This window comes from Merops nubicus, unplaced genomic scaffold (assembly GCF_000691845.1).
Source record: "Merops nubicus isolate BGI_N331 unplaced genomic scaffold, ASM69184v1 scaffold8763, whole genome shotgun sequence".
Classification (NCBI taxonomy): Eukaryota; Metazoa; Chordata; class Aves; order Coraciiformes; family Meropidae; genus Merops; species Merops nubicus.
In genome coordinates, this window is record NW_008599521.1 from 1 (window position 1) to 26,354 (window position 26,354).

The window sequence follows — 26,354 nt, forward strand, 5'->3', positions numbered from 1 at the left end:
TTTTTTTTTTTTCCTGTGTAATTATTTTTTATAAACTGGTATTATAAATAGAAATATACATTCAAAATATATGGAAAAGTGAGTTACTACATTAAATTTGCATGTATCGATCCATCCCTTTCCCCTGCACAGTAATATAAAATACTATTTTGCCTTGAACTTCATATTTGACAGTGAAATGCCACTAAAGTATTTACCAAAAAGTCCATCTAGTCAAATTGTGAAACAAAATGAACCAAGTGAAAACTTTACATTTCCTTTAGAAAAAAATTACAAGAATTTTGTCTTCTAGCTATGAATCTTTAACTTTTTTTTTTTTTAGACACAAAGTTGGATTTATTTGTACAAGATACAAAATGTAAACATGGCAAAATAAATAGTTAAAACAAGTGATGCAGGATCCCATTTCATGCTCATGATCCCATTGAAGAATTATTTTTTAATCCATTCAGTTGCAAATTCAAGTGCAAAAGCATGATGATGAATATCTACTATTCAAGTAACAGAAATAATATTGATGATACAAATAAAACTATTTTACAAGGTAGTGATTTTCCCAATTTTACAAAATTTACATTATATATCGACTCAATACACGATATAAGGATAGTCCATTTAGGTCCATTTGAGTTCTCTGTGCCCCACAGAGTGCTGCAGGTTGCATCCAGCTGGAAGGAAGGCCGAGGCTGGGCCCCGAGGTTATGTCACCTCCATGGCCACTGTGGTCTCCGCCAGGCCGTTCAGCCCCAGCCGCTCTGGCTCGTGGTTCTCTCTGCCACGGAAGGAACAGGCACCAGTTACAGGCAGGACACACGATGGAACTGTTTCTTATAGCTGTAAGTTACCAGCCCAAATGCTGGAGGACAGCACTAAAAAGTCTCCTGGAGGAGAGCCCTAAAGAGTCTCCTGGAGGAGAGTCCTAAAGTCTCCTGGAGGAGCAAAGGCAAGCTACGCCAGGATGGCCCAGCAGCAGTTACTGTTAGTGAGCAAGGGATTTACTGTTCTAACAATCCCCTCCCAACACCCCAGCTCTGCTTTAGCACTAGCACAGGAAATTTGAAGTGTTTACCCAATTTATTGTTGTTCTCTGTAGAGAAGCCCAGGACTTACTCATCCAAGGTGGTGCTTTACCAAAGTGCTGATCTGACTTGAAATCCCCCTCTGATGTGAGGGAATTCAGAACTAAATGCATCAATGATACAGAAGTGCACTTTAAGGCATGATTGCCAATTCAAAAATACCTTTAAATAATAAAAATACCTTGAAAAATAACTAAAAGATACCTAAAACCACCTTTTCTCAATCCACAGAGACAAATGATACATGCAGTTTTCCATCTCTACAAGCTCTTTTTAACCTCTCCAGAAGCAGTATGAAATAACCAGTGAGCCACTTTGGCCAAGATATGTTTTTTTACTTTTCTAATTCATAAACAAATGTGATTTTTTTTTAAAAAAATAGCATCCTACAGTCCAGCAGAGAATTAAAGCTGAAATACTGTCATTTTCAGGAAACTGAGCTGACTGCGAGCTCCTGTAAAACACCTAAATATCCTGAAATAATAGTGCTGCTGTTCAGGGAGAATAAGTATCTCTCTCTCTCTCTTTATATATATATAAAAACATAAGATGCAGGTTGGCACATACCATCTTTATATTTTACACAAACATATAATCATGGAACTATATATTGAATATGTATTTTGTTTACATTCTTTTGTATATTCTAATATATAAAAATCATCCTATCTAGAAAATACAAATCTTTAAGTCCAGATCCTTAGGCATACATAAAATAGGCACATGCCAGACTGGATCTTGCCACAGAGCTGGGGAAGGACCACCTGGAGTGTGCAGTGGAACTGAACACATCACAGCGGTTCAAACAAAGCCCTTTTAAACCCAGCACTAGTCGACCAAAACTACCAGTGCCTAAAATGTGTGTAAATTATTTGGGGGTTAAGCTGCCAAATCAGCTCCTGCGGTCTGTCAGGGCCATGCTGAAGACTCCAGCAGCTGGATGGTTCTGTGAGGCTGAAGCTACACTGAGAAGCCCTCTGGACATGGCCACAGTTGTGGCTGGTGCCCTAGCCACACGACGGGGGGGTCACACACCCAAGCACAGCCCCAGCTTACCTGGCTATACTGCTGATGGCACTGCTAGGAGTTACCTTTGGCACCCTGTCCATGCTGGCAGCGACGGTGGCGAGTTTTAAGGCTGTTGGCGATGGTGCTGAAGTCCTTGTGTTGATGTGCACATTGACTGGAGAAACAACGCTGACGTTGTTGAGGTGCACGGCGCTGGGCAGGCAGGAATTGTTCATGGGCAGCGTCTGCGGGCTGCTCGTGCACAAGGCTGGGATCAAGTGGTTTGTGGTGGTGTGGCCGACTGTCCTTACAAGCTGTACAGTTGAAATCCCTGGGCTGGATGATAAAGCCATGTTGGTGGAGTACAAAGTTCTAGAGGTTCCTGTTACAAAATAAATGTTGTTTATTAAAAACACATCAAAACTTAGACATATTTATAGTTAACATTAGAGGTACTTAATGTGTTGTGTTTGTTTCTTTTTTTTTTCATTCACAAGAACATCAGAAAGTGAAAAGTTACTATATGGCAAAGAACTTTTACATTGCCCAACCCTGTACACCTCATTTTAGGTGCTTTAAAGGGGCAACATTCCCCATAGAAGTAAATTAAAAGCACAGAATCATGGATTCATTTAGGTTGCAAGAGACCTTTAAGATCATCAAGTCCAACCATCCCCCATCCCTGCCAGGTCCCCACTGCCCCGTGTCCCTCACACCACATCTCCACGGCTTGGGAACCCCTCCAGGGGTGGGGACTCCACCACTGCCCTGGGCAGCCTGGCACAGCCCTGGGCAACCCTTGCAGGGAAGAAAATTGTCCCTCGGATCCAACCTAAGGCCCAACTTAAAGCAGTTTCCTCCTGTCCTGTCCCTTGTCCCTTGGGAGCAGAGCCCGACCCCCCCCTGGCTCCAGGCTCCTGTCAGGAGCTGTGCAGAGCCAGAAGGTCTCCCCTGAGCCTCCTTTGCTCCAGGCTCAGCACCCCCAGCTCCCTGAGCAGCTCCTCTCAAGACCTGTACTATGGAATGAGGAACACCTTAGCTAGACAACCTCCCAGACCAACCATGGAGCTAAATCCCAGTGCTGTGAATCTCCTCCTGCCTTGGCCTGCTGGCAGTGGACCAGTCTCTCTGGAGGCAGAGCAGAACAGTTTCTGATCACACTGCAGTGCTCCCTTTGCACTCCCAGGTTCTGAGAAATTTCAGGTTTTGCAGCGTACATTCAAACCAGAGGATCTCAAATCTCATCTTGGTATCCCAGCTACTCACTCTTCTGATTTTGGTTACAGAAGATCCAGATACATTTTCCCCTAGATTCTTATTCCTGAAAAAATTCTTTCATCTAACAGCCCCTAATTTATGACTCTTCCTCTCCTGAAGAGGAATAGCTATTTTACATCATTGCCCCTCACAGCAGTAAGAGCAATCTGATTTTATCTGCACAATACCTGCAGTACTTCCCTTGTAAAGCTGTGTGCCATGTACGGGCACAGTGCCCTGCCATGTGCCTGACCTCCTGTCACTCCAAACATCAGCCTTGCTGTAAGATCTTTGAGAGTTACACACGTGTCTTTTCCTTTCCTGGAACTGTTCCAGTATATTGATTTTATTCCATCGTGTTTTTAGTCCCTCTATTCATTTCATATTATCATTAACCCAGCCTGGCAGAAGGTCTATAAAACTAATCACATCATTAGCTGCTAAAACAACAGATTACTCTAGAAGCCTTTTACTCATCATGGCAGTGAAATGCCAGGCAGCACGGGTCCCTCAGCAACGTGGCTGCTGCACCAGCTGACAGTGGGGGTCGGAGGGCAGGGGACACCCAAGCCTACACTTTTACCCAAACTCAGGAGCAGTTCTAAATGCAGTCAAACCTGCAACTTCAAAAGGATTGCTCAGAGTAGCTAATTAGTAGGTTTCTGCCTGAATATGCAAGTGAGATAACGACCCAGTAATGGGGAAGCTCTTCTGTTCCCTTCTCAATCAAAATGCTCTCAATCAAAAATTGGTATTTTTTTGAGACTTACACACTCGCACTATTTTCCCAACACTGTCACTTGCACTTTTGATCATAACAGACCTCTGAAAGATACAAGCCTACAAAAGGAAAGAGAACCTCTTCCAGCATGAGAGCACTCGTTAGCTGTATCACCATCCTAACCTGCAGGCTGCTGCAGAGGAGCATTTTAAAGAACACTAGTTAGAACTATCACAATAAACACGTTTGATTTATTGCTGTTTATTAGATGGCACCGTAGAGATCAGCAAGGAGAGCAGGTGGCACGCCCAGCCCAGGCTGGAGCAGGAGTTCTGAGGGACCATCACCTGAAGGCTGGATGACCCCGTTGATGCTGCTGTGGCTGGTGCTCTGCTCCTTGGTGGCCTCGCTGCGGCCGGGGGCCGGGGCGCTCACCACGGCAGACGCTGCAAAGTGGGCGCTGGCCGAGTCCAGGGTTTTGGACATACAGTCAGAGGTGCTGGAGCCCTGGGGGGGGTAAGAACATGAAATTACATTATCCAGGTACAAAATCAGCTGCCACGTTAGGATTGCTGTAATGCACAATTAACAGCAAATAACTAAATAGATCTTCTGAACCGTGCCATTAAATACGTCCCTAGAATCATAGAGTAGTTTAGGTTGGAAAAGACCTTTAAGATCAACAAGCCCAACCATTAGCCTATCACAATTCTGAAGAAGAGTTGAAAGTTAGTGTCCAAATGAGGGTTGAGTAAGTCCTGCCCAGTTCAGCCAGTCAGTACAAACACAGTTCTTAGCACAACATGTCGCCTCCACGGTGAGTTCCTCAGCCTGGAGAAGAGAAGGCTCTGAGGAGATCTTACTGCAGCCTTCTAGTACTTAGAGGAGTCTACAGGAGAGCTGGGGAGGGACTTTTTACAGGGCTGTGTAGCAACAGGATGAAGGGTAGTGGCATTAAGCTGGAAGTGGGTACATTTAGATTAGTTGTTAGACAGAAGTAACACTGGGGATGGGGAAGGAATCAAATTAAATATGCCAAACTAAGTTTTACCTCCCAGAAGCTAGGGAGTTTTAGTATTCACTGAACATCTGTTCATAACAGAATACATAAGTTCTAACAACAAAGTCTCTTGGGAGCACTTAGACATCTATTCATAACAGAACACAAGTTTTAACAACAAAGTCTCTTGGGAGCACTTACACAAAGGAGGACAAACCCAGTGAAAATGGTGTGATTTGAGAGAATCCTGACTGTTTCTACAGTGACTGACTCTGGACACAACTAACATTAAAATATGAAGTCTCTTACTCAACTTTTAAAATGCAAGCATGATATATAACTTAAAAAACAGCACAAAGCAAGAAACAGGGTTTTTTTGTTCAATCTTAAAATATTATCTCATTCCAAAGAGAAAAACGGAAGCAAGGTACTTGTATTAGCTGCAGCACAAGCTGCCTTCCAGGCACTACACATTGAACTGGAAAAGCATCTTCAGGAAAAGCACTCCAGGTTCCTTCTGCAATCTAAGATATTTCCTGAGGTGCTGCATTTGGCTCAGAAGGGTGAGGAGCAGCACAGGGGGAGGCAGCGGCAGGAGCGTTACCTGTGCTTTCGGATGGGTCTGCTGGGAGGAATGCTGAGATTGCTGCTTCTGCTGGAGCTGAGCAAGTTGTTGCCTCTGCATTTGAACTAGCTGCTGTTGGTGCGTCTGGAACTGCTCCTCTGTGATACCCCCTGTTACTGTGGGAAGAAAGAAGCTGGTGTTAGACGGGCCTGCCCAGAACAAAGACACCTGAAACGCAGGAGTGTGTCCACCTCAGGTACCGAGCGGCTGGAGACAGCACACGTCGTGTCAGGTGCTCCCTGTGTAAAGGGGAGCTCAAGCTCAATTTGTTGTGTTCTTTTAGTGTTAGATCAATTTATAAAAAAAGAATTCATGGCTTTCACTTAGTTTCTATCTTTGGTGGTTTTCTCTCCACTAGCTTTAAGTGAAAAGAAATTCTTTTCCTGGCTGTCAGAAAATGAGCACGTCCTAAAAACCAGAGCTGAGGAAGAAGCACGCTGGGCTGGGCTGAGCTGGCTGCCTGCTCTGCCAGGGAGCACTGGGAGCTCACTCCTGACCAGCTTTCCCTCCTACAGCCCCTTGTTGTTGTGCTCTGCAGCACAGCCCTGGCCCAGGAGAACACCTACACCTCCTTCACGAGCACAGCCAGGACTCAGGGGTTCACACAGCCTGCAGACCATTCAGCACCAGCCTCACCTGAAAGGCAAATGCAGTGGCCAAGCCCATCTCCAGGCCTGACACTTGGTCACTCTCTGCACACATCAGAGCTCTGTTCATTTAGCAAATTCAGTTCAACCTTCCTATTTCACACTTTTCTTCTTTTCCTGAGGGAAATGCTTGAGTTTCACCTGAACAGGATTTTCTCCAGTAATTAATTTTATTTTTTTAATGGAATAAGAATTTTAAGAGTGACATGTTGATGTGAACCAGGTTAACACAACCCCACTAGCATCACTCAACAAGTGAAGAGCCTGGTGAAATCAGAAAAGCTGTTCTCCAACTTCTCCAAGAACTGCACACCCAATGAACTGAAAACACTGCTGAGTGTTTCATGTCAAACCTGAGTTTTGTGCAGCTGATGCTAACCTGAGGACTAAGTTTTCCTAGGAGGAAGTAAAGAGAATTCACTCTTCAAAGATTCCCATTAACTACGTGTCACCAGTTCATTCTGAACTCTCTTTTTCAGAGGCAGAAGCTGTCACTCATCTCAGACAGCTGGCTCCTGCAGCAGCACCACCTCACCAGGAGACATGAGACCACCTCACATTCTCATGTTAGCCATCTTCCAGGGCCTGGCTCTTTCATCTACCCACTGTAACATAACTCACAGTTGTACTGGAATTCCACTTGGAATAAATAACAAAATTAAGACTGACTGTTTAGAAGTAAGTACTGAAACTTCTTCTCTACTGCTACATTATTAAAATATGCTTCAACTGTTAAAGGGCTCCTAAAAATCCATTGACTACACTTATTCCTACTAGATTCTAGGGATTTTATTATCATTTCCAACATATTTTAGAATAAGTAAAATTTATTTCATGTTTAGCTCTATGTTGTTCTTCCTGAAGATTCTCACCTACTACAAACACTTAAATTCAGTCAGCTAAACCTGCTGAGTTCCCTCACAACAGTCTCCCAAAACACTAGAGGCAATGAAGCCAAGAACAGCAGCATGGACCACCACATATGTAGGTATTTCAAGTTCTGAGGCAACAAATTCCATAATGTGACTTTTGTATTAAAAAGAATCTTTTTGAACAAGCTTACACAGCACAAAGAAACACCTAAACTGCATTTAGGTGTAATTCACTATTTGTCTGTGGTACAGGGGTGTTCATCTCGACTCCAAGTTGTGTTCTTCTGTGGACCAGAAAGACACAAAAAGCATCAGAGGATCACCTCATTTAGCCTCCACCAGTTCTGGGGTTTCAGTCTCTCCTCTCAGCCTGACACAGACCACCAAGTAGTGGTAGTTATGGTAACAACATAAAAACCACCTCCTCTGCCTCTTCATGGTTTAATTTCACTCAGTTCCCCACCTACCCCCAGGTATTTAGTGGGTGCTCTGACTGAACTCAGCTGTTCACCTGGTTATAGAACAGCAGATGTTTGTTTTGGCAGAAGCAGAGGATACTAAATGTGCTAACAAACAACTGAAGGGTCCTCCAGAAACAAGCAGCAAACCTCTGCCATGCCCCAAGGTAGCCTTTAAGGTCATAGTTAAGTGCAAGTGTTCCATACTTCTTAGAAAAGGGTTTTTTTTAACCACAATTTTAGCCTCCATTGCTGAGTATCAGAATCTTCTGTTCTTCCCTAGCCCAAATGTGTTGAAATACTACAACAGAGCAGGGCACAGAAGTCAATGTGAAATTAAGTCCTCCAGTCTCCTCGCCTTGACAGCTTTGGTTTGGATTATTCTGCCACTTTTCTTGAAGTCCTAAGATTTCAAGGCTTTAATCAAAGATCATCTTTAAGGTGGCACTTTATTAATTATTTCTGCATGGTGATTAACTCTGGAAATAAACCAAACCCTCTACAAGGCAAAAGCTTGTTCTGTAAGCAGGACTCTTCCCCAGTGAACACCATCATCCGTGGCTGGCTTTGTACCCAGGGCCCTGGGAGCTGAGGAGGTGACTCTGAGCAGGCTGCTGCAGGAACTGGCAGCCAAGGCAGACCAGAAGCCCAAAACAGCAGCCTGACTGAGCTGCAGATTGCTGAGGATTGTCCCTAAAGCCTCCTCCTTGCTTCAGTCCCCAGATGAGCTGAGCTGCACTCCAGCCATGGAGCAAGCAGGGTATGTAATGCTTGGCTGCTCCAAGCAGCACCATGGACACACTCCTGGTGAGTTCCTTCCTCCACCATTCCCATCTGCAAGCTCTTGCAGCATGAGCAAGAGAATGATTTAGCTTTAAAATGCATTTCTTTATTCATGCACCAGTTAGACACTTTCAAGAAAAGACTAGTTGCATGTTTTTTGAAGGCTTTCTTTGTACAATGTCTAAACAAAAAAATACCAGAGTTGTTTTATTAATTGAAGAGAAAAATGTAATGCAGAGGTAACTTTAAATATTCTTGTGCACCAAAAACCAGAGCAAGCAACTCCAAGTCTTCTCTAAACTAAAAGAAAAAAACAAAAAGCAAACCCAATCAGTCTAAGTATTGTCCTTCCTCTAGAGGCAGCTTCACACTTCCAGGACAGTGTGCTATAAAAATCAGCCAATTTCAGCAATCATCTCCCAGACAGAATTACTTTAGTAAGTGCAGTGATAGTACCTGTGCTCATTTAATGCACAACCACACTCCAACCAGCCCTTTCAAAGCTTACTCACTATTTACTAAGGAGAAAATCTAACAGCAGTGCCTCTTGCTGGCTCGGTACTCCGTGAGGAACTCTGGTGTCTATCACAGCTGATCCTTTACCAGAGTTACAGGATCTGTTTTGCAATTTAAAACTGCAAAGAAAAAGGCCTTCCAAACAGCAGTACTTCTTGCTGGCTCAGACACCAGAGTTCCTCACGAAGTACCATCACATCTGATCCTTTACCAGAGTTACAGGATCTGTTTTGCAATTTAAAACTGCAAAGAAAAAGGCCTTCCATAACCACAGATTTCCCTGCATAATGTCCTTCAGCTACTGAGTGATCTCAATGTATTCTCCAGATGACTTCTAAAATTATGTAACAGAACTTAATTACTATTCCTCTACAAAAGGACTTATATCTGTCACATTTATTTTTATGCATATTTCTCTGTAGTTTCTCCCATCATTAAAATGTGTATTTCTCTATCCCTTCCTTCAGGCCTCTTTCCTCAACAGTGCAAATCTTGATGTACATGAGCACAACTCCAAACACGTGTATCAGATCTAGCACCAGTCTGTCACCCAGCACCCACAATTTTGGGTTTTCAGTCTTGTTGATGGCATTACATGAACTGGGAAGGGTGGCACCATGTACCACAGCTCCCTCTCACAGCACAGGCTCCCATGCCCTGAGTACATTGCCTAAATGTGGCTCTTATTTTTGTTTCCTTATTATGTGTCACTTTGCCTCTAGCTACTGGAATCCTCCTCCCTTGCTGCAACCTTCATTTATACTAAAGCCAGGTATGGAGATTTTACAAACCTCTGCAACCTTCTTCCTTCTCTCATATCTTCATGTAGTATTAAAATCAGATAGATCAGCTTCCATCCCAAAATATTCTCCTAGTTTAAGGAGACTCCACCCTCAGGGGAGTGAGAGGGAGTGTCCCCAGAGCAGAATTTAAAGCCTCTAAGTTTCACATCTAGCTAATCCTTAAATAATCAATTGATATTTATTATATTACCATGAAAAATTGTATGGAAAAAATAATCAGCTTGGCCTCCATCTTTTTAAGCAACTTTCCTTACCTTGGCATCACCATATTTTATTCATGCAAACAGAAATCTCACAGTATTATTTCCTTTTGTTCTCTAACAAGCTACCAGCAAACTCCTCACTGTTCCTTACAGCTTAGAGCCCAAGTCCCACATCCTTAACTCTGACAAATGGCATTCCTTCCTAATTTCTGCATTTGCTTTAACAACATCTCTTGCTGCTTATTAATAATCCCACGACACAAAACTGCCCCTTTCTGCCACAGGTACAACTCTCCAGACCTTCATGTTCCTTACCAAAACAAAGTAAATAAAAGATGAGCATGGCACATTATGGCTGTTCTCTTCACACAGCAGAGAACTGTTCTTGTGCAAACCCTTGCAGGGGACAGAACAATACAAAGGTTATGACAACTACACTGAAAAGTTACAAAAGTCTTAGGCTTCTTCCCAGAAGAGAAGGGACAATGTTAAATATAAGCAATTTCAACTCCTAGCACACAAAGCAAGTGACTGCTAACATAAACCTAAAGCAATTAAAGTCTTTAAGACCCAATCACACCTAAGTAATTTGTATATAGGAGCAGAACCCCTCCTTTGCATAGAGCATGCTTAAGGTCAGCACTTCAAGATTCTACTGAAACTAAGAAAAGCAGCAGGAAGGGAACTGTTTGTGGAAACTTTCTGTATATTCTAAGAAACACAAAATAACCAGAGCTTGTCTCTTTCATTTAGGCACCGCTGGGGATGTCACCAGCCCAGAGACAGGTGAAAAGAGCAGAATTCAGTATTTTAAGTTCCAGAAGAGCTCAAATCCTTGCCTACCTGATATGCCGTTCTTGCTGGTGTTCAATAAAGCTACAGATGCTGCCGAGACTCTTTTATTATTCACAGTCTGCCCTGGTTTCCTTGAGGTACATTCTTCGCTATCGCTGTCCTGTAGATTTAGCAGCCTTGGCTGAAAACACTGCAGTCGACATGATCTGATATTGCTTAGGATTTCAGAAAGGGACAGTCTGTTTTCACAACGTCTACTGGAAGCATTGGTCCGTGAAAAATTAGAAGAAAAGTCTAAAGTCTGGGAAGAGCTTGAAGAACTGTTCAGCATTTCCGGGTCTATCTGTCTCAAGACAGGATCGTGTTCTGTGGATATTCGGTCCATTATAACCCTGAGGAAAGAGGATGAAGAACAGACATTAACTAGGATGCTTTTTAGCCTCTGAAGGGGAAGGAGAAGTGAAAAACCACAGAGCCTTACCTGCCACCCCTGCCAATCCGTCTCCTTGCGAACCCTATACACCTCCTGGGAATTGTAAGGGTTGTAAGGCAATGCCTGAACCTCAGTTTGTCCAATTCTGCCAATTCTGAGTTTTCATAGGAAGAATTAGTTTGGTCCAAACGAGGCTGCAAAAAGGCCATTTCACATTCAGAGGATATGCTTTGATCAGATCGCTACTAAGCAGTTATCATGCACAGGTCAGAGTACAGAAAATGCTGAAAATGCCCACAGAATTGTCACCTGATTAACACATTCAGATCACAAAAAGAACTTGGAAGATTGTTTTTAAAAAACACATTAAAATCCTCTTTCCTTGATAAGTCATAAAACTAGATGCCAAAATGTGCAAGCCAGAATTCATTCTACCAAGAAAATTCTACCATAAGAGCTGCTGTCTGTAAAAATGAGTTTATGAAAAGTAACTGATAAAAATACCTCAAAACTACATGAACAACTCCAGTGCAAAGTATCACACTACAGAAGAATATTAGAAATATTCTGAAATGTCTTGTATGACAAGTTAATAGATGTTCATTAAAATAATTAATCATTAGTGCTGTAGGTTCAACAAGGTTATGTTAAGAGGCAACCAAAACTCAAATGGCTTCAGTAGCTACCAAACCCCTAGAAGGCTATCATTAAGGCTGGCAAACAAGCTGCTCCTAAACAGCAACATAAAAATAACAGAAGAATGAAAACAGATTTTTTCATTCATCTCAACCTCCTTTGGAAAAGGAATTAACTTACAGGTCTAGAATTATCATTTTTTGATTAGCCTGAGCTGGGCAAGGAGCTTCCCACAGTACCTGTGGGAGAAGCCCATGCACAATCCCAGTGTTCTGGGGGCACCTGGGCTCCTGAAAGAGCTGGCCTACTGCCCAAAGGACCTCTCCTGAGTGGCTTTAAAGGCTACACATTATTGAGTAGTTCTTCCCATGGGAAGTGAGCAAGGAAAAATCAGCCCCACTGCAGTGCTGTGTTGCCTTGCCTGGTCCTCTGCAGCCTAAGGCTCCACAGATGTAAAAAACCATCACTGTTGTTAGTTCTGAGACCATGACAGACATCTGTAATCAGTCTCTGTCCTCTGCTCTTTCTGCCACCTGCAACTTGCTGTTTTTCAACAGATCTACAGCCTGCACTGATTTCAAAAGAGAACTCTGACTTAACTGTATGTAAAAAATCCTCAATTTACAAAACCAGCCAACATCCAAGCCCCACCCCACCACACCCAAGAGCAGCCTTACAGCGTAATACTGGCATCCTGCTCTCCTCCTGAAGGCACAGGGTCCATCAGGATCATTTTCTTCTTCTGCCTCCGACACCGGTGAGGGTACCTAGACCAGAAAGCAAAGTCATTCCTCCAGCTGCCAGCTTTACATGACATACTTTGATTTATTAATTATAGAGGTTTATATGAGATGAACTGTCACATTTATATTTTAGGGGCAAGCTTCTCTGAAGCACAGCCCAGAATCAAAACTCAGAGGTTATGCAAGTGCCTTTTCTGTGTATATCCACTGTCCAAGGGAGGAGCTCTCTGGTTCCTGCTGGACAGGCCAAACTGTGCTTGGGACTGTGTCCCAGGGTGTTACCTGTGGGAACTCATCCTCATCCGAGCTGTGGAAGTCGTACTGTTTGATGTCACTCTTGCTGATCATGGGCAAGGGCTCGGCCGAGGGCTGAGGAGTTACCACACACTCCATTTTAGGCTTCTTCAGGTACTTCTTCTTCTGGCGTACGACATCTGACACATCCTCCTTCAGAGAGGAATGGTGAGGATGCTGTGTGTGAAAAACACAGAATTAAAGTGTACAGTAATTAACCTTTCCTCTTCCCATGCCTTAAGAGACTGACTGCTCACCCTCCAAAGCCTCTCCACATGCAGCACCTGCAGACTGTCTCAGGCACATAATGCAAAGTTAATTCAAAGCATTTAAAAACCCAGAATTTGACCTCTGATTGTCTTTACAGATATTTTTTCATAAACAAACAGGAAGCTTTCTAGCCACATGACCACCTAAGAGCTTCCTTGCTCTGCAGTACATGCAGCATCTTGTAATTGGAAATCCTACTCCCAATTACTTTTTGAACTCCCAGTTTTCTACTGCAGGCACTTTCAATTTTCTGAACTGCTCAGATATGCTCAGAAGAAACCATCTAATTTGCTTCATTTCATGTTTCTCAGGCAGTTTATATTTTTGAAAAGATATGGTATTTGGTATTGCTGTTTAAGATTTTGCTAACACACCCTTGGTAGTAAGCAACTCCATCAATATTAAACTGTTCAACAGCAATGCTGTTAAACTTCAAAGCTTTTGCATTAAAAGGAGAGTACTTCACTTGAAAAATTCTCAATTACAAGTAAGAAGAGTCAGTGCAGTTTTGAAAAAAGGTTTAAATTTTCCCCAAATTCCATTGGTATTGCTATTTAAGATTTTGCTAACAAACCCTTGGTAGTAAGCAACTCCATCAATATTAAACTGTTCAACAGCAATGCTGTTAAACTTCAAAGCTTTTGCATTAAAAGGAGAGTACTTCACTTGAAAAATTCTCAATTACAAGTAAGAAGAGTCAGTGCAGTTTTGAAAAAAGGTTTAAATTTTCCCCAAATTCCACTTATTGATATTTAAGTGTCTGACAAACTGACTCCAGTAATGGAGCTCAGCTCCCTAACCCCAGATGAGTAACACAGGGCAGAACAAAACTCCTGTGTGAGACCCGAGGCAAGGGACTTGTGTTAAATTCTGTCACCACAAGGTGTCGTGGGTGCTAAGTACAAATTTCAAAAGGTCTGCAGCTCTCCAGCCTAACATCCAAACATTTTAGAACTACTAGGATTTAGGTTATTTCCTCAAAAACACATCCTAATTCCAAGTCAGGTGCAGATTTTCTCCTGTCACAGTACCAGTGGAACACCAGGTTTGATCTTCCTCCACTGCACTCAGCTCAGTGAGGTAAGTATTATGATGACATTAAAATGGCTTGCAGTGGAACCTTGGCTTTTGGGTTGGTTTGAAAACATGACCTTCCAATATATGTTTAAAAGCAAAGACACCTCCTAAGAAGTATAAAAGACTGTTAAGGCTTAAGGAACTTTTAAAGGAGTCACTACATGACAAAGGAGAAGCAATACAAGGAGACAATCATTTGCAATAACACAATTATACCAAGATTGGAAGCAGTTTATTTTGCAATTAATGCCCATATTAACTGCAAAAAACAAAGAGTCCAAAACCTTATACCTAAGCAGTGAGTTTACAAACATTACCCCAAGATGGACACACTTGTCAGTGCTGCTGCTTACACCCCTACTACTGTCCTTCATTTCATTCTACCAGGACTGCACGTCACCAGAACAAAGTCATAGCCATGGCTAACTAGGAACCTCCAGAAGAATAAGTGGGTTTAGACTCTTTTGCACAGATGTAAGGACTGTCCTTGTAGGAGGGTTGTCATGAGCATACAAAACATTTCAACCTGATTCAGTACCAGATCTGAACATGGACAGAAGGCAGATTCCCTTTGATGTATTTTTTTTTTTTTAATGGAAAAAGTTTCTTCATGAAATAAGAAAAAGAGAAAACCACTAACATTCAGCATTTCTAGCTATGGATTATTCCTATATTACTGCTTCTCAGGCTATTACTAACAAGGTCAATCACAAAAATAACACTAGACCCATTTGGCTTCTGTACAGATTTAAGAACATGTAAAGGGAGATGTTGTCAAAGCAGCACTAAGTAAGCTCCCAAGTTGAGCCACTCTTTCTTCCACCTTCCTGTGTTGGCTGCTCACCTAACTCTGAGGGCCAAGCAGCAGCAGATAAAATAACACCTACTGAGCATTCCTGAGAACAGGCCTCAGGAATGACCAACTCCTACAAGTACTAAGTACTCTTTAAAACATGAGTTGCTTGCAACTGTTTTCAGCTGTCAGTAAGATAGAACAGTTGCATCCTTTGGCCTGGAAATATTCCTAATCAAAGACTACTTCAACAGCTCAGAATAGTTTCTAGAATTCTTTGGCACTCCAGCTGTAACTCAGTAAAATCCTGTCTTTCCAGGATTGTCTTTGCACTGAGGAGAAGTAACTCACTCTCCTTGGCAATGTGATGGAGTCCCAATGCCCACTCAACATGCTCATGTTTACATCACCTTACAAGGAGACAGAACTGAGAGGGGAAACCAGCCCTATGACAAGGTGCTGTTTGAACACAGACAGCAAGGCCACCACTCCTTTCAAAACTCAGGTGGGAAAGACAACAAACATTAAACTGGAAGCAAGCACACCAGTCTGCTGGTCCCCTATCTTCAAGTACAGTAGCATCCTACTCCATTTTCCAACACAAACATCTGCTGGGTACAGCCAAAAGAATGATGAAAGACACTGGCAGCAGAAGACAGCTTACCTTAACTTTACATTCTTGAACTTTGTGATGGTTTCCATTGTGAAGAGTGGATGGAGTTGTGCTCATCTCTTTTTCAGGTCTATTAAGCTTCACTTCATTCAGAATTTCACCTCCATAATCACCCAAATGATACCTTAAAAAAAAAAAAAAACAATTAAAAATATAGTGCTGCGTTTCCACTGGGAAACGTTTGAAAGACAGAAACCAGGCAAAGAGTCTGCACAAAACCCTTCTAGCTCCTCAAGTTCATGGTGCTACCTCAGTCTCCAGCCACACACAAGCACAGAAGACTAGGACTGTATTATAAATGGCTTCTTACAGATGTACTTTGCAATTTTACCTTTTCTCAACAACTTCTAACGTTAGATGCAACAGCTCGCGCTTTGTTTTCTCTCTTCTCTTGATCATCTCCAAGATTGTTATGGCTCTGCTGAACTCTCTTCTTAACTTCAACATCTTCTCATAAGACGCTTCATCATTCTTTCGGTTCTGTTGAAAGATTAAACAAATTGTCAGTTGAAAGCAAAACCTGTGAGGCATAAAGTTACATAATGCTGCTGCCAAGTGAGAATCAAACAAGTACCCTCAGAAGCAGCTTTTCCTGAAGCATAACCTAGCTGGTAAACAAAACCACAAAAGGCAAACAGAAACCAGCTATTAAGTAAGTGGAAAAAACTTTTCAGCCATTCCACCCCGTGCTTTGTCTGCTCAGGTTGAACCCAGTGGAAGTTCAGAACAAGGAATTCAAGACTTGGCTCCTACAATGGGTTTTCCACCTTGACTCTGCACATAACAGGTCACGTAGGGATGTGCACAGAGCTGATGTAAAATGCTGAGTGACTGCAGACTTCCTGCTTCACACTACAAATACAGAAACTGAACTGCTTTACTCCATGGCAAGTGGAAGGTTTAGTGGTCGTGGCAGTGTTGGGTTGATGGCTGGACTTGATGATCTTAAAGGTCTTTTCCACGCTTAATAATTCTGTGACTCAGAGTGACAGATTTAGAACAGTGAAGCTTGGAGTGTTACCTTTCTTGTCTGCATCTTCTCAGTTCTCCTCCGGAAGGCAACGTAGGGGTCGTTGTTGGTGGAGCCATCCCTCTTCTCCTGCTTGATCTGGGGGATCAGAGACGGCCCTCTGCAGTTCTTGCGCTTTCTCACCCAGTAGTCATACACAGCCTTAATAAGGTAGTCATCCTCATTTAGCAGCAGCTTAGCTTCCTGAAGTGTTACAAGCTGGAAGAGGAAATGCAGAAGGTGCAAGTGAGAAGGGGGTGGGGTGGCAGTGGAGGGAGAAAGGCACCGTGCAGTCATAACTCTTGTACACCTTCCAAATAAATTCAGTTCTTTTCTAGTACAAGAAAGTAAGGGGAGGGAAAACTGATTATCAATCTGAGCTGAAGTACTGAAGCCACCAGCTGGCCTTCCCCAGTTAAATAAACATTTCCCAACTTCTCTGAACCAGCAGCATCATCTCTCAGAAACTTTCACACACTAGTCTAGAACTCCATCAATTTTTCCATGAAATCTGAAAACACTGTATGAAACAATTGCAAGCACAGGCTATAAATAACTTACTACAGTCTCTAGATCATGACTTGGGATTCACTTCAATTGGACTATTTTTTTCCTAAAAAAAGTAAGTTTCTTATTGGTTAGCCATTGTGAATGTATGATCCTTTGCAGTTCAAGTCCAATTCCCCTAAAATATATTTTACTGAAGACAGACTATATTTTGAAGTGAACTAGGTTCTTAATTTTTCCCCAGAAAAATTTACTTAGGGATGGTCTTTGTCCTTTTCTATCACAGTTTATTAAAGCCCAGAGACACAAAGACTTTCACTTCTTAGGTAAGCTATTTCAGTAGGAGGTATTTAATTACCTGTGTTTAACTAACTTTTTTTCTCCTTTTTATATGGAAAATAGACTCTAAATAAATGCACACCCCATCACTAATTGGTACATTAGTTTAATATGTTCATGTAACCTTAAACCCATGCACTAAAAAGAAAATAGTGAATCCAGTATTACTTAAAACAGAAGTTGGACAGTGCTTCACCTTCCCCATAACAAAAAAAAAGCCATAAAAACAGCTTGCTTGTTTTTGTGACTACTACCAGCAGCGTGGAGGCAGAGTCCTCACATTCCTTGCTTAAATCATGTTATTCAGGAGAAACTTCTCTGCCTGGAGCCCTCTCCCTGCTGAGGCCAGTGTTCCCACCAGCATCCCTTTGCACTTCAGAGGTGAGTCATGGAAACTGTACAAGAATTGTGTAGCAGCCCCCCGTGGGATTCAAGAGCACTGTAACCCCATGTGGGGAAGGAATCTGCCAGGCAGCCAAGCTCCTTTCTTTCCCAGGCTCCAAAAACCTGCAAGAGTTGTTTTTATCGTACCACTCCTAACACAGGGCTACTCAACATCAGCTGAAAACTTTCTGTAGTCCAAAGGCAGGACAAGGAGCCTGAACACACACACTGCAGTCCCTCAAGTTAGGCAGAAAATATGGGGGACACGAAGTCCCATAGAAATTTCATCTGTAAAGAGGGATTTCTCCTCACACACCTCACCTTCAAGATGAAGCTTATGTTGTAAGAGCTCTAAGAATCAATTACAATGCTTCACATACACATAAGATCTTTTCTGTCATGGACTTCCTTAAATAAGCACTTTCTGGTTCAAAATACTCTTCACTTCTGTAATGCTTCAGTGTTACTGACACTTAATGGAAAGATAAAGGGGCAGCTGCCCACAGAGAAAAATCCATATCCTTATATTTTAGCAAAACATCTTTCAGTTCTTAAATGTAACTTCATTACTCCAGCAATGAAAGATGAAACCAGCATAAGGATGTAAATGAAGGCTGGAAAGTGATAACCAGAACTGCCTTCACTGGAAGCCAAAACAGGGACATCTACCTCAAAGCTCTCAGACCCAAGTGCCACATGTTCAACAAACAGCACCAATGTACTCTGCACTTTTTTTCTTCACTTGCCTGTCAGCATCTGATCCTTCACATGTCATTTCTGAGTAATTTAAGACCCTTCTCCAGACATCAGCCTCCTGAATACCTCAGGAACTTACTACTAAGATACCAGTAGCCTTCTGATAAAATAAACAACTAAATAATACACATGCTTGCCTGTAAAGCAAGGAGCCCAGCCTCCCAGTCTGAACTGGAGTAGAACTTTTTTGCATCTGTCCCATTTCTCTTACAAGGGCCCAATCCTAACAAATGCTTTGCTTCACTGTCTATGCTCCTAAGTTTCCAACCTTCAAACATCAAATGAAGTCAACGCCCACTAGTAAACACAGAATCTGGATTCTCATATAAGTTTATAGCCAAACCTGTGCACCTACCAATCACCACAAGCTTCTTCCATACCAACACAAGTAAAACAAGATGTTTTAAGTTGTCCTAACAAATTGTGGCCAAGAATTAAAATAGAAACAGGTGGCAGGGAGCTTTTGGGGGGAGTTGTTTTTCAAATAACTTACCAATATTGACAGTAAGAACGTGATTTCTGTATAACTGCAGACTCTCAAAACACACTAAGCATGTTACTAGAAAATAAACTGAAAATCAGAAAAGCTCAGAGATGGAGCAGGATATGTTACCTGACTAGAACTGGCTTTTTCAAGTCTGTCCACCATGATTTCGAACTGCAGCGGCTTAATTTCCATCTTCCTGTTCAGTCTGTTCAGCAAGGTCTCATCCTCAGAGTCCATGTCGTAATCTGGCTGCTCGTTGTCCAGATTAAAGGCTGAAACAAAAATATACATGCACCAAAAAAAATTAAAATGCTTGGTAGAGAGCATAGAATGGGAACACAGCAGTGTGCCCATCAGGAACCAGTGAGGGGCAAGCTGCAGATGAGCACGACTCTGCCAGAACACTCCTTTTAATGCTAAAGTGTTTTACCATAAGACAGCTGCTGGACAGCAGTTAGAAGTTGATTGTCTCTGACTTACAATAGGAGTGGAATCCAAAAATTTTCCTTTTAAGTTGCTTGAAGGGGGGACAGGCAAAAAGCTTAAGTTTAAAAAAGCACCATAGAAGCACAGGAGTTTGAATGTACCCTTGTAAAATGAGCAACACGTGCAACAGCAAAAATTCTTAATATGAAACATTAATTGTACCTAATGAAACCCTGAAGAGGTAAAACTATCTACAACACTCCAAATAACTCCATCAGCAAATGACTGTATTTACAGCAGTGAAGCCTTGTTAAAATGTATTCTAGACTAATATCTTTATGCTCTTAACTCACAGCTCTGAGCACTATCTGCAAGAAAATCTCTGCTACTGATCTTCCCCGTGTGCTTTGAGAGGACCTCAAAAACTTGGAAGACTGGGGCAAAGGAAAAGTGCTAAAAAAAAATCCACTTTACAGCAAATTATAGTATTGCCTCTCTCAGAAGAGAGAGTGTTTGACCATACTAACCCTGACAACACCACTTGGTCAGAAGGTTTCTCTGTGTAAACACGCTCTAAAAATGTATTTGAAAAAGAAATTGATAATGGGCTGCAACTATGTGTTAAATGAAATTACTAATAATATTAATTCAATAAAGTTACTGTGCAGTTTCTATTAAGACACTGTTATTGGGCATGTGACCCACAGCTCTTAACAATTAACAACGGTGTATTAACTTCCACTACAGCTTACAACATTGGATCCTGCCTCTCCAGCAGCAGCCTGGAAGAATCAGAGGTTTTGAGAGAAAAACTGACCCAGATTTTGTTTTTTAAATTCACAGTTCTGTGAAACCGCATAAAACACATCACCAGGCAGGACCAGACACTTGAGAGGAGAGTGTCCCAGTACCTGGGGGGAATCAGAGGTTTTGAGAGAAAAACTAACCCAGATTTTGTTTTATTAAATTCACAGTTCTGTGAAACTGCATAAAAAACATCACCAGGCAGGACCAGACACCTGAGAGGAGAGTGTCCCAGTACCTGGGGTGAGTGCCCAGGTCCTGTGCAAAGAGCTAAAGAGGCAGTGACTAGCCAAGTGTCAGTGATGGAGCTGACCAAGCCTGCCACACACCAGCTGCAGCCCCCAGGAGCTCTGCTCCAGCTTCTCTGGGGGGTGCCAGCAGAGCCACAGTGTGCTGGCACCAACAGCACATCACATTGGCCAGACACTGAAATGGGGTGAACTGTCCCACCTGAGCTGTGACCCCCACACTGCTCCACTCCACCTTCTGATCCTGGACAAAGCTCCTCTCTCACAGCACTGACTGCTGCTCAAGTGGGGGCTGAGTAGATCTGGCTCCAACTGTTGTTATTCCCTGGAGATTCAAAACTCTTCAGAGCTCTCCCACAGCAGTCCAGCCTTGGCAGCTCAGCCTTATCCCACAGAACAGTGCCCAATCTTGCCCTGTCCTCCACTGCAATCTGTAACCCAATGACCTCTTAACCATAAACTGCCACTTTCACCAGTAAGGAAATTGCACAAGTTTCCCCTGCCCCAAGACCAGCCCCAGAGCCTACAAAAGCATTACAGTCCTGATCCCTGTAACAGAAGATGTGATGCTGTCCACCCACAAATTGTTAAGCAGCACCAGGAAACTTGTAAACACCTCCACAAAGAGGAAAGTTGTTACTGCAGTTCCTGAACCATGCACCCTCCTGAACCAAATCAGGCTCAGGAAAGATGCAACTAGCAGGAGACACCAAGACTAGCAGGAAGTAAAGAAAGCCCAACCATTCTGTCAATGAGCAACTTACAACCACAGCATGGTTTGGTTTGGAAAAGACCTTAAAGATCATCTGGTTCCATGGGCAGAGACACCTCCCACTAGAGCAGGTTGCTCAGAGCCACATCCAACCTGGCCTTCAACACTTCCAGGGATGGGACATCCACAGCCTCCCTGGGCAACCTGTTCCAGTGGTCACCACCCTCACAGTGAAGAAGGAGGCTAAAAGACCAACCATCCTCAGGAACACGTTCTGGGTATTACTGATGGGAAGGCCAGATCTCCAACTCAAGTAGAGAAGGCAGGTTCCTGCACCACCAGTGTCTGAAGGGACTCCATGGTGCTCCCCAGCTGAGAGCAGGGGAGTCCCTCCCACCCCCTGCTCACTGTTAGCAAGTTGAGCCAGTTCCCAGGGGTGTCCAGTGAGCATCAGAACCAGTTCAAGACACACAGAGGCACAGGCAACCAGAAGTGGAATAAGGAAGAGAGGTGGAACCTCCCCTTCTGGCTGTTACATTGGCTCACCTGCCCCTGTGAGCCACTGGCTCAGTAACATGTCAAGTCCACTTAATTCCATACACAGGTCTAAATGATGTGCTGGTGAAACATCAGCTCTCTCAGCATTTTGAGACTTCATGAATAGAAAATCAAGTGCTGAAAAACTGGAAAATGGGGGAAAAAAAACCTCACCTGTCATCACTAAAAAAAAAACGAACCCAAAACTACATGCTGCACTTCAACTCTACAAAAATATTTTGACAAATAATCAAGATGACAAGATAAAAAGGTACCCAACATGTAGTTGCCAGGAACAAGTTACATTGAATTAAGCCAGTCTCATTTCCTTACACAAAGATACAGCAGTAGCCCTCATCATATGTCCTGCTCTGTACCTTCCAGTACCACTCCTCTTTCACTAGCCAGGTTTCTTGTGCCATTTGCCACCATCTGCAGCTGTCCATACCACTCACTTCCAAAGGAAGGGGCTTCATGCAGAGGCTGCAGGTTGTAGACAAAGCACTGGGAGCAGTACTTGCCCTCTACCTCTGGTTTCAGGGCAGACAGGAAGGGCACAAGGCCCTGGCAGCCTGGGGAGGTGTGGAAACACAAAGCTACCACTCTTCCTTTCTCTGCTCCATGCAGTCCTAAGGAGTGACCAACCCCACAGCTCTGGGACACTCATGGAAGTGTCTCCCCCTTCCCTGAAGTTCACCTACCACTGCCCACTGAAACACTTCCAGTGACATCCTTCACCACCAGTTTTCTTCTTTTCCCAGGCACCGAGTGACCTGTCCTGTTCCAGAAAAAGCCATGTCTCAGCTCAGAGCTGGCTGCCAGCACAGCAGCTCGCTGGCCTCAAAAGCCACCAGAGCACACAGGAGGTTTATGTGCCGAGTGACAGAACCATCCATCACCACCCTCTGCTTCTGCCCCTGCCACAGCAGCTGGCAGAACCGCCGGCTCAGGCCCACACGGGCTCGTGCAGGATGAGCCTGAGCCACAGAGAGCACGGCACTGCAGACACCCTGTGACTACCTGGTGGCTAGTGAATAACCAGCCAACCACATCCCCATCTCCACCCCTGCCACTGCTCCCACTCCCCACGGCCGTACCCGCCAGGAGGATTCGCTTTGCTTTATTTGAGCTCCCCTAGGAGCTGAGCTTACACTAACTTACAGAAAAGCAATTTGGTTTTAAGTTAGATTAAATTGGGTTTAACTTAACTAAATTAACTAATTTCATTTAGCTAACTAAATTAAGGCTGTGGTTGCAGTCATTTTAAGCTGACACAGGCGTGAGTTACCACTGGAAGAAGTGGTTCCACCGTCTTCCCTCCCAGCAAGCCACATCCCCAGCACGTTCCAACCTGTGCCAACACCAGCAGTCGTGCCATGAGCCAGGACAAAGCTGACAGTTACAGAGGTTCACCTGACCAAAAAAGTGGAAGATAGGCTTCCTGCCAGGCCACTTCCCAGAGCTAACTCACTCGTGACACAACGGCCACCAGAAAGGCACTGGCAGTGAGGAAGGAGTGAGCAGCACCGATCCTGAAGGCAGCAGATACACCAGTGCTGAGCAGGAGCAAATGGGGAACCACATCACAGCTATTACAGCCAAAGCACTGGAACACCACCTCAGTGGCAAGCTCCTGACTGAACAGAGCTCCCCACCCACCCAGGGATACCTCAGAGGGGAGGTTTCCCTCAAACATCCAGTGTAAAAGATAGGTATGTAAACACTGGTATGTAAATACCCAGGCTGCAAGGCACAGCCTGGACAGATCCTGCTGCAGCAGCCTCTAAAAATCACACAATGCTTTGGGTTAGAAGGGACCTCAAAAGGTCAACTAGTCCAACCACCCTGCACTCAGCAGGATATCCCCAACTAGAGCAGGGTGCTCAGAGCCCCATCAAGCCTGACCTTGAGTGTTGCCAGGGATGGGGCCTCCACCACCTCTCTGGGCAGCCTGGGCCAGGGTCTCACCACCCTCATAGTGAAGAGCTTCTTCCTAATGTGTAAGCTACATTTCCCCTGCTCCAGTTTAAAACCACTGCCCCTCATCCAACCACTTCACACCCTTGTAACCAGTGCTGCCCCAGCTCTCCTGCAGGCCCCAGTGTGGAACACAAACATGAGGAGCACAATGACTAAAAAATGGCCAACCCTTGACACGTGAAACAAACACACTCCACTTTTTTTTTTAAAATTTAAAGAGTGACTACAGTTCACCCCACACAACTTAATGGGAGATTATCTAACTATACCTGAACAATGTGATGAAGCATTAGTTAGGTATCATTGCCCTTTACATACACACACAGCTAAAACACATATATATACACATTCATAAGACATTTTTTGCTCCATTCTTACTGTTTCTGTTATGTCCACTTCTTATGTCCACTTAGCTACAATTCTGGCACAGGTACAAGTGTAGTAACTTACTCTCTTTGCTGCATATTAATAAACTTCAACTGTTTCTCCATGTTACTGAAACTACAAACATTCCTGGAAAATTATTAAGCATACTGGAACAATTAGAATAGTTCAAGGCTTTTTGTTTTATAGTCAAAGTCACCTGAGTTGGCACTACCTGGGACAACTACCTGGAATTATGCTTATGCACAAATTCCACACAAAGAAATTAACTCTTCTCTCCTTGGAACCATTGGTCTAAATTAAAAAATTATACTGGTAAAGTTAAAAAGAATGAAACTCCTTGGTTACCATATGAACAGCAAACCCTAATTTGCTAGAAATAACCACCAGCAAGCATGAGTTACAGTATGTGGCCTCTTGGCATCTACCAGTTCACATAACTTCTCTGGCCAACTAAGAGCAACTATTGTTGCTTTTTGTGCTTTTAACATTAAAACAGATTTTCTAAGCAGTTTATGCAGCATAAAGCTGCCTTGTGTCACACCTACTCCAACCAGAATATGTGGGAAAAATTATCTTGGAGCAGTGTCTGATTTTTATCTTCAGCTCAAATACATTCTGTAATTCTGTCCAGAAAGACTGTGAGTCTCAGCAAGACAAAGAATATTTTGGTGTAATACATCTAACACTTTTAGACATATTTATTAACAATATTTACAGTGTTTCTGGCAACATCCAACAAAGAAGAGAATAAAATACATTCCTCACTTAGCAACTTCATTTCAGTTAATTCAACCTGCTTTGGTTGTAGGATTGTTTCTTCTGTGAAGAAGAAAAATGCTTCATCTCCTTCAGCTCTCACATGACTGGTATGATCTCTGCTGTGTCACAGAGCACCTTGGGCATGTTACTTCCAAGAACCTCTTATTTTGTAATTACATGGAAAAAAGGGAGATTTCACCACACTGGAAAGAAATGATGCAGGATCCTCAGTATACAGCTGGGTTTGGGCTTGGGAATTTGGGCCCAGCTTCAATTTCAGTTGTGTCTGTAAGCAGTAGACACACAAACATGCCATTTTCTCTGCTCAAATGCCTCTTGTTGAGGCAGCTGAAAAGAAGGGTGTGAGGAACAGATTATCAACCTGCTCTGCCTGGCAAGATGAAGTCCTGTAAGACCACTACTGTCTCCAGAAACCCCCAAACTGCCAACCAAGGACCACACTCCTGGTCACAGTGCTTCAGTACACCCCTGTCAACAGTCTTTCCAACACAGCCAAGAACCAAAAGCATGAACCAGGGATGAGAAGAGTTTTCTCTGCAGAGACCCAGGACTGAACTTGTGAACTATCTTAAGGACTGACAAGCCACCACAATGACCCAATCTAAGGTTTTGCCACAAAGGTAACTCCTGGGAGAAGTCCAAGTCACAAAATAACACCCTAGAGCCACATGCTGCAAAGGACAAACACAATTTGTGTGCCAAGAAAAAAAAATGAGTGATAAATGTGTCACTTGTCAACAGGACATCAACTGAGAAGTGCTAAAATTAATTCAGAGATCACAATGATTAACCACTTTAATTAATTGGATCTTTTACAACATAGGAAGCTAAACTCACGCAAAAGAAGACTTCCTTTTAGCTATAAAATAAGCTCAGAGTTCCCTACAGAAAGGGAACTCTACAGTTTTAGCAAGATGCAGAGAAAAATGACTACTATCCCTAGCCCAGAACACACCCATGCCCCAGCAAACAGCTGAACTCAACCGTTGGCACAGCTGCAGCTGAACCTTCAACTCCCATCACCAGAGCTCCTCCTCGGCTCAGTCCTCCCACTTTCTGAATAGAGTAGCAACGTTGTCACCACTCTTGTTTGAAGATTACTCAATTCAAATAAGGAGGGGGGAGAGGGAAGAACAAAACCAACATTTGTTAACTCACGTTGGATGTGTATGAACTGCTTTGGTTGCTTAAACTCTCCTTTATACAAACGATTGTAGTAGTTGACGTTGCTCTCCGCTTCGGGGACGGGGATAACCATGCTCTCTTTCTTTTCTCTGAAAACCTGCTGTGCTGAGATGGCCCGTTGCAAATG

The 26,354-nt window shown here is 43.2% G+C and overlaps 1 protein-coding gene across 1 annotated transcript; it reads right to left on the bottom strand.

Annotated features, from left to right (window-relative positions):
* Positions 1–6: 6 nt before the first annotated feature.
* EPC2 (enhancer of polycomb homolog 2 (Drosophila)) lies at positions 7–26,354 on the bottom strand. The gene is made up of 13 exons (XM_008937407.1): positions 26,201–26,354; positions 19,295–19,440; positions 16,708–16,914; positions 16,018–16,166; positions 15,678–15,810; positions 12,862–13,050; positions 12,514–12,603; positions 11,249–11,394; positions 10,816–11,159; positions 5,670–5,806; positions 4,413–4,572; positions 2,136–2,469; positions 7–772 (listed from the first exon to the last, which is right to left on the bottom strand). The coding sequence occupies exons 1-13, from the start codon at positions 26,298–26,300 to the stop codon at positions 700–702; spliced, it is 2,208 nt and encodes a 735-aa protein (XP_008935655.1). The 5' UTR covers positions 26,301–26,354; the 3' UTR covers positions 7–699.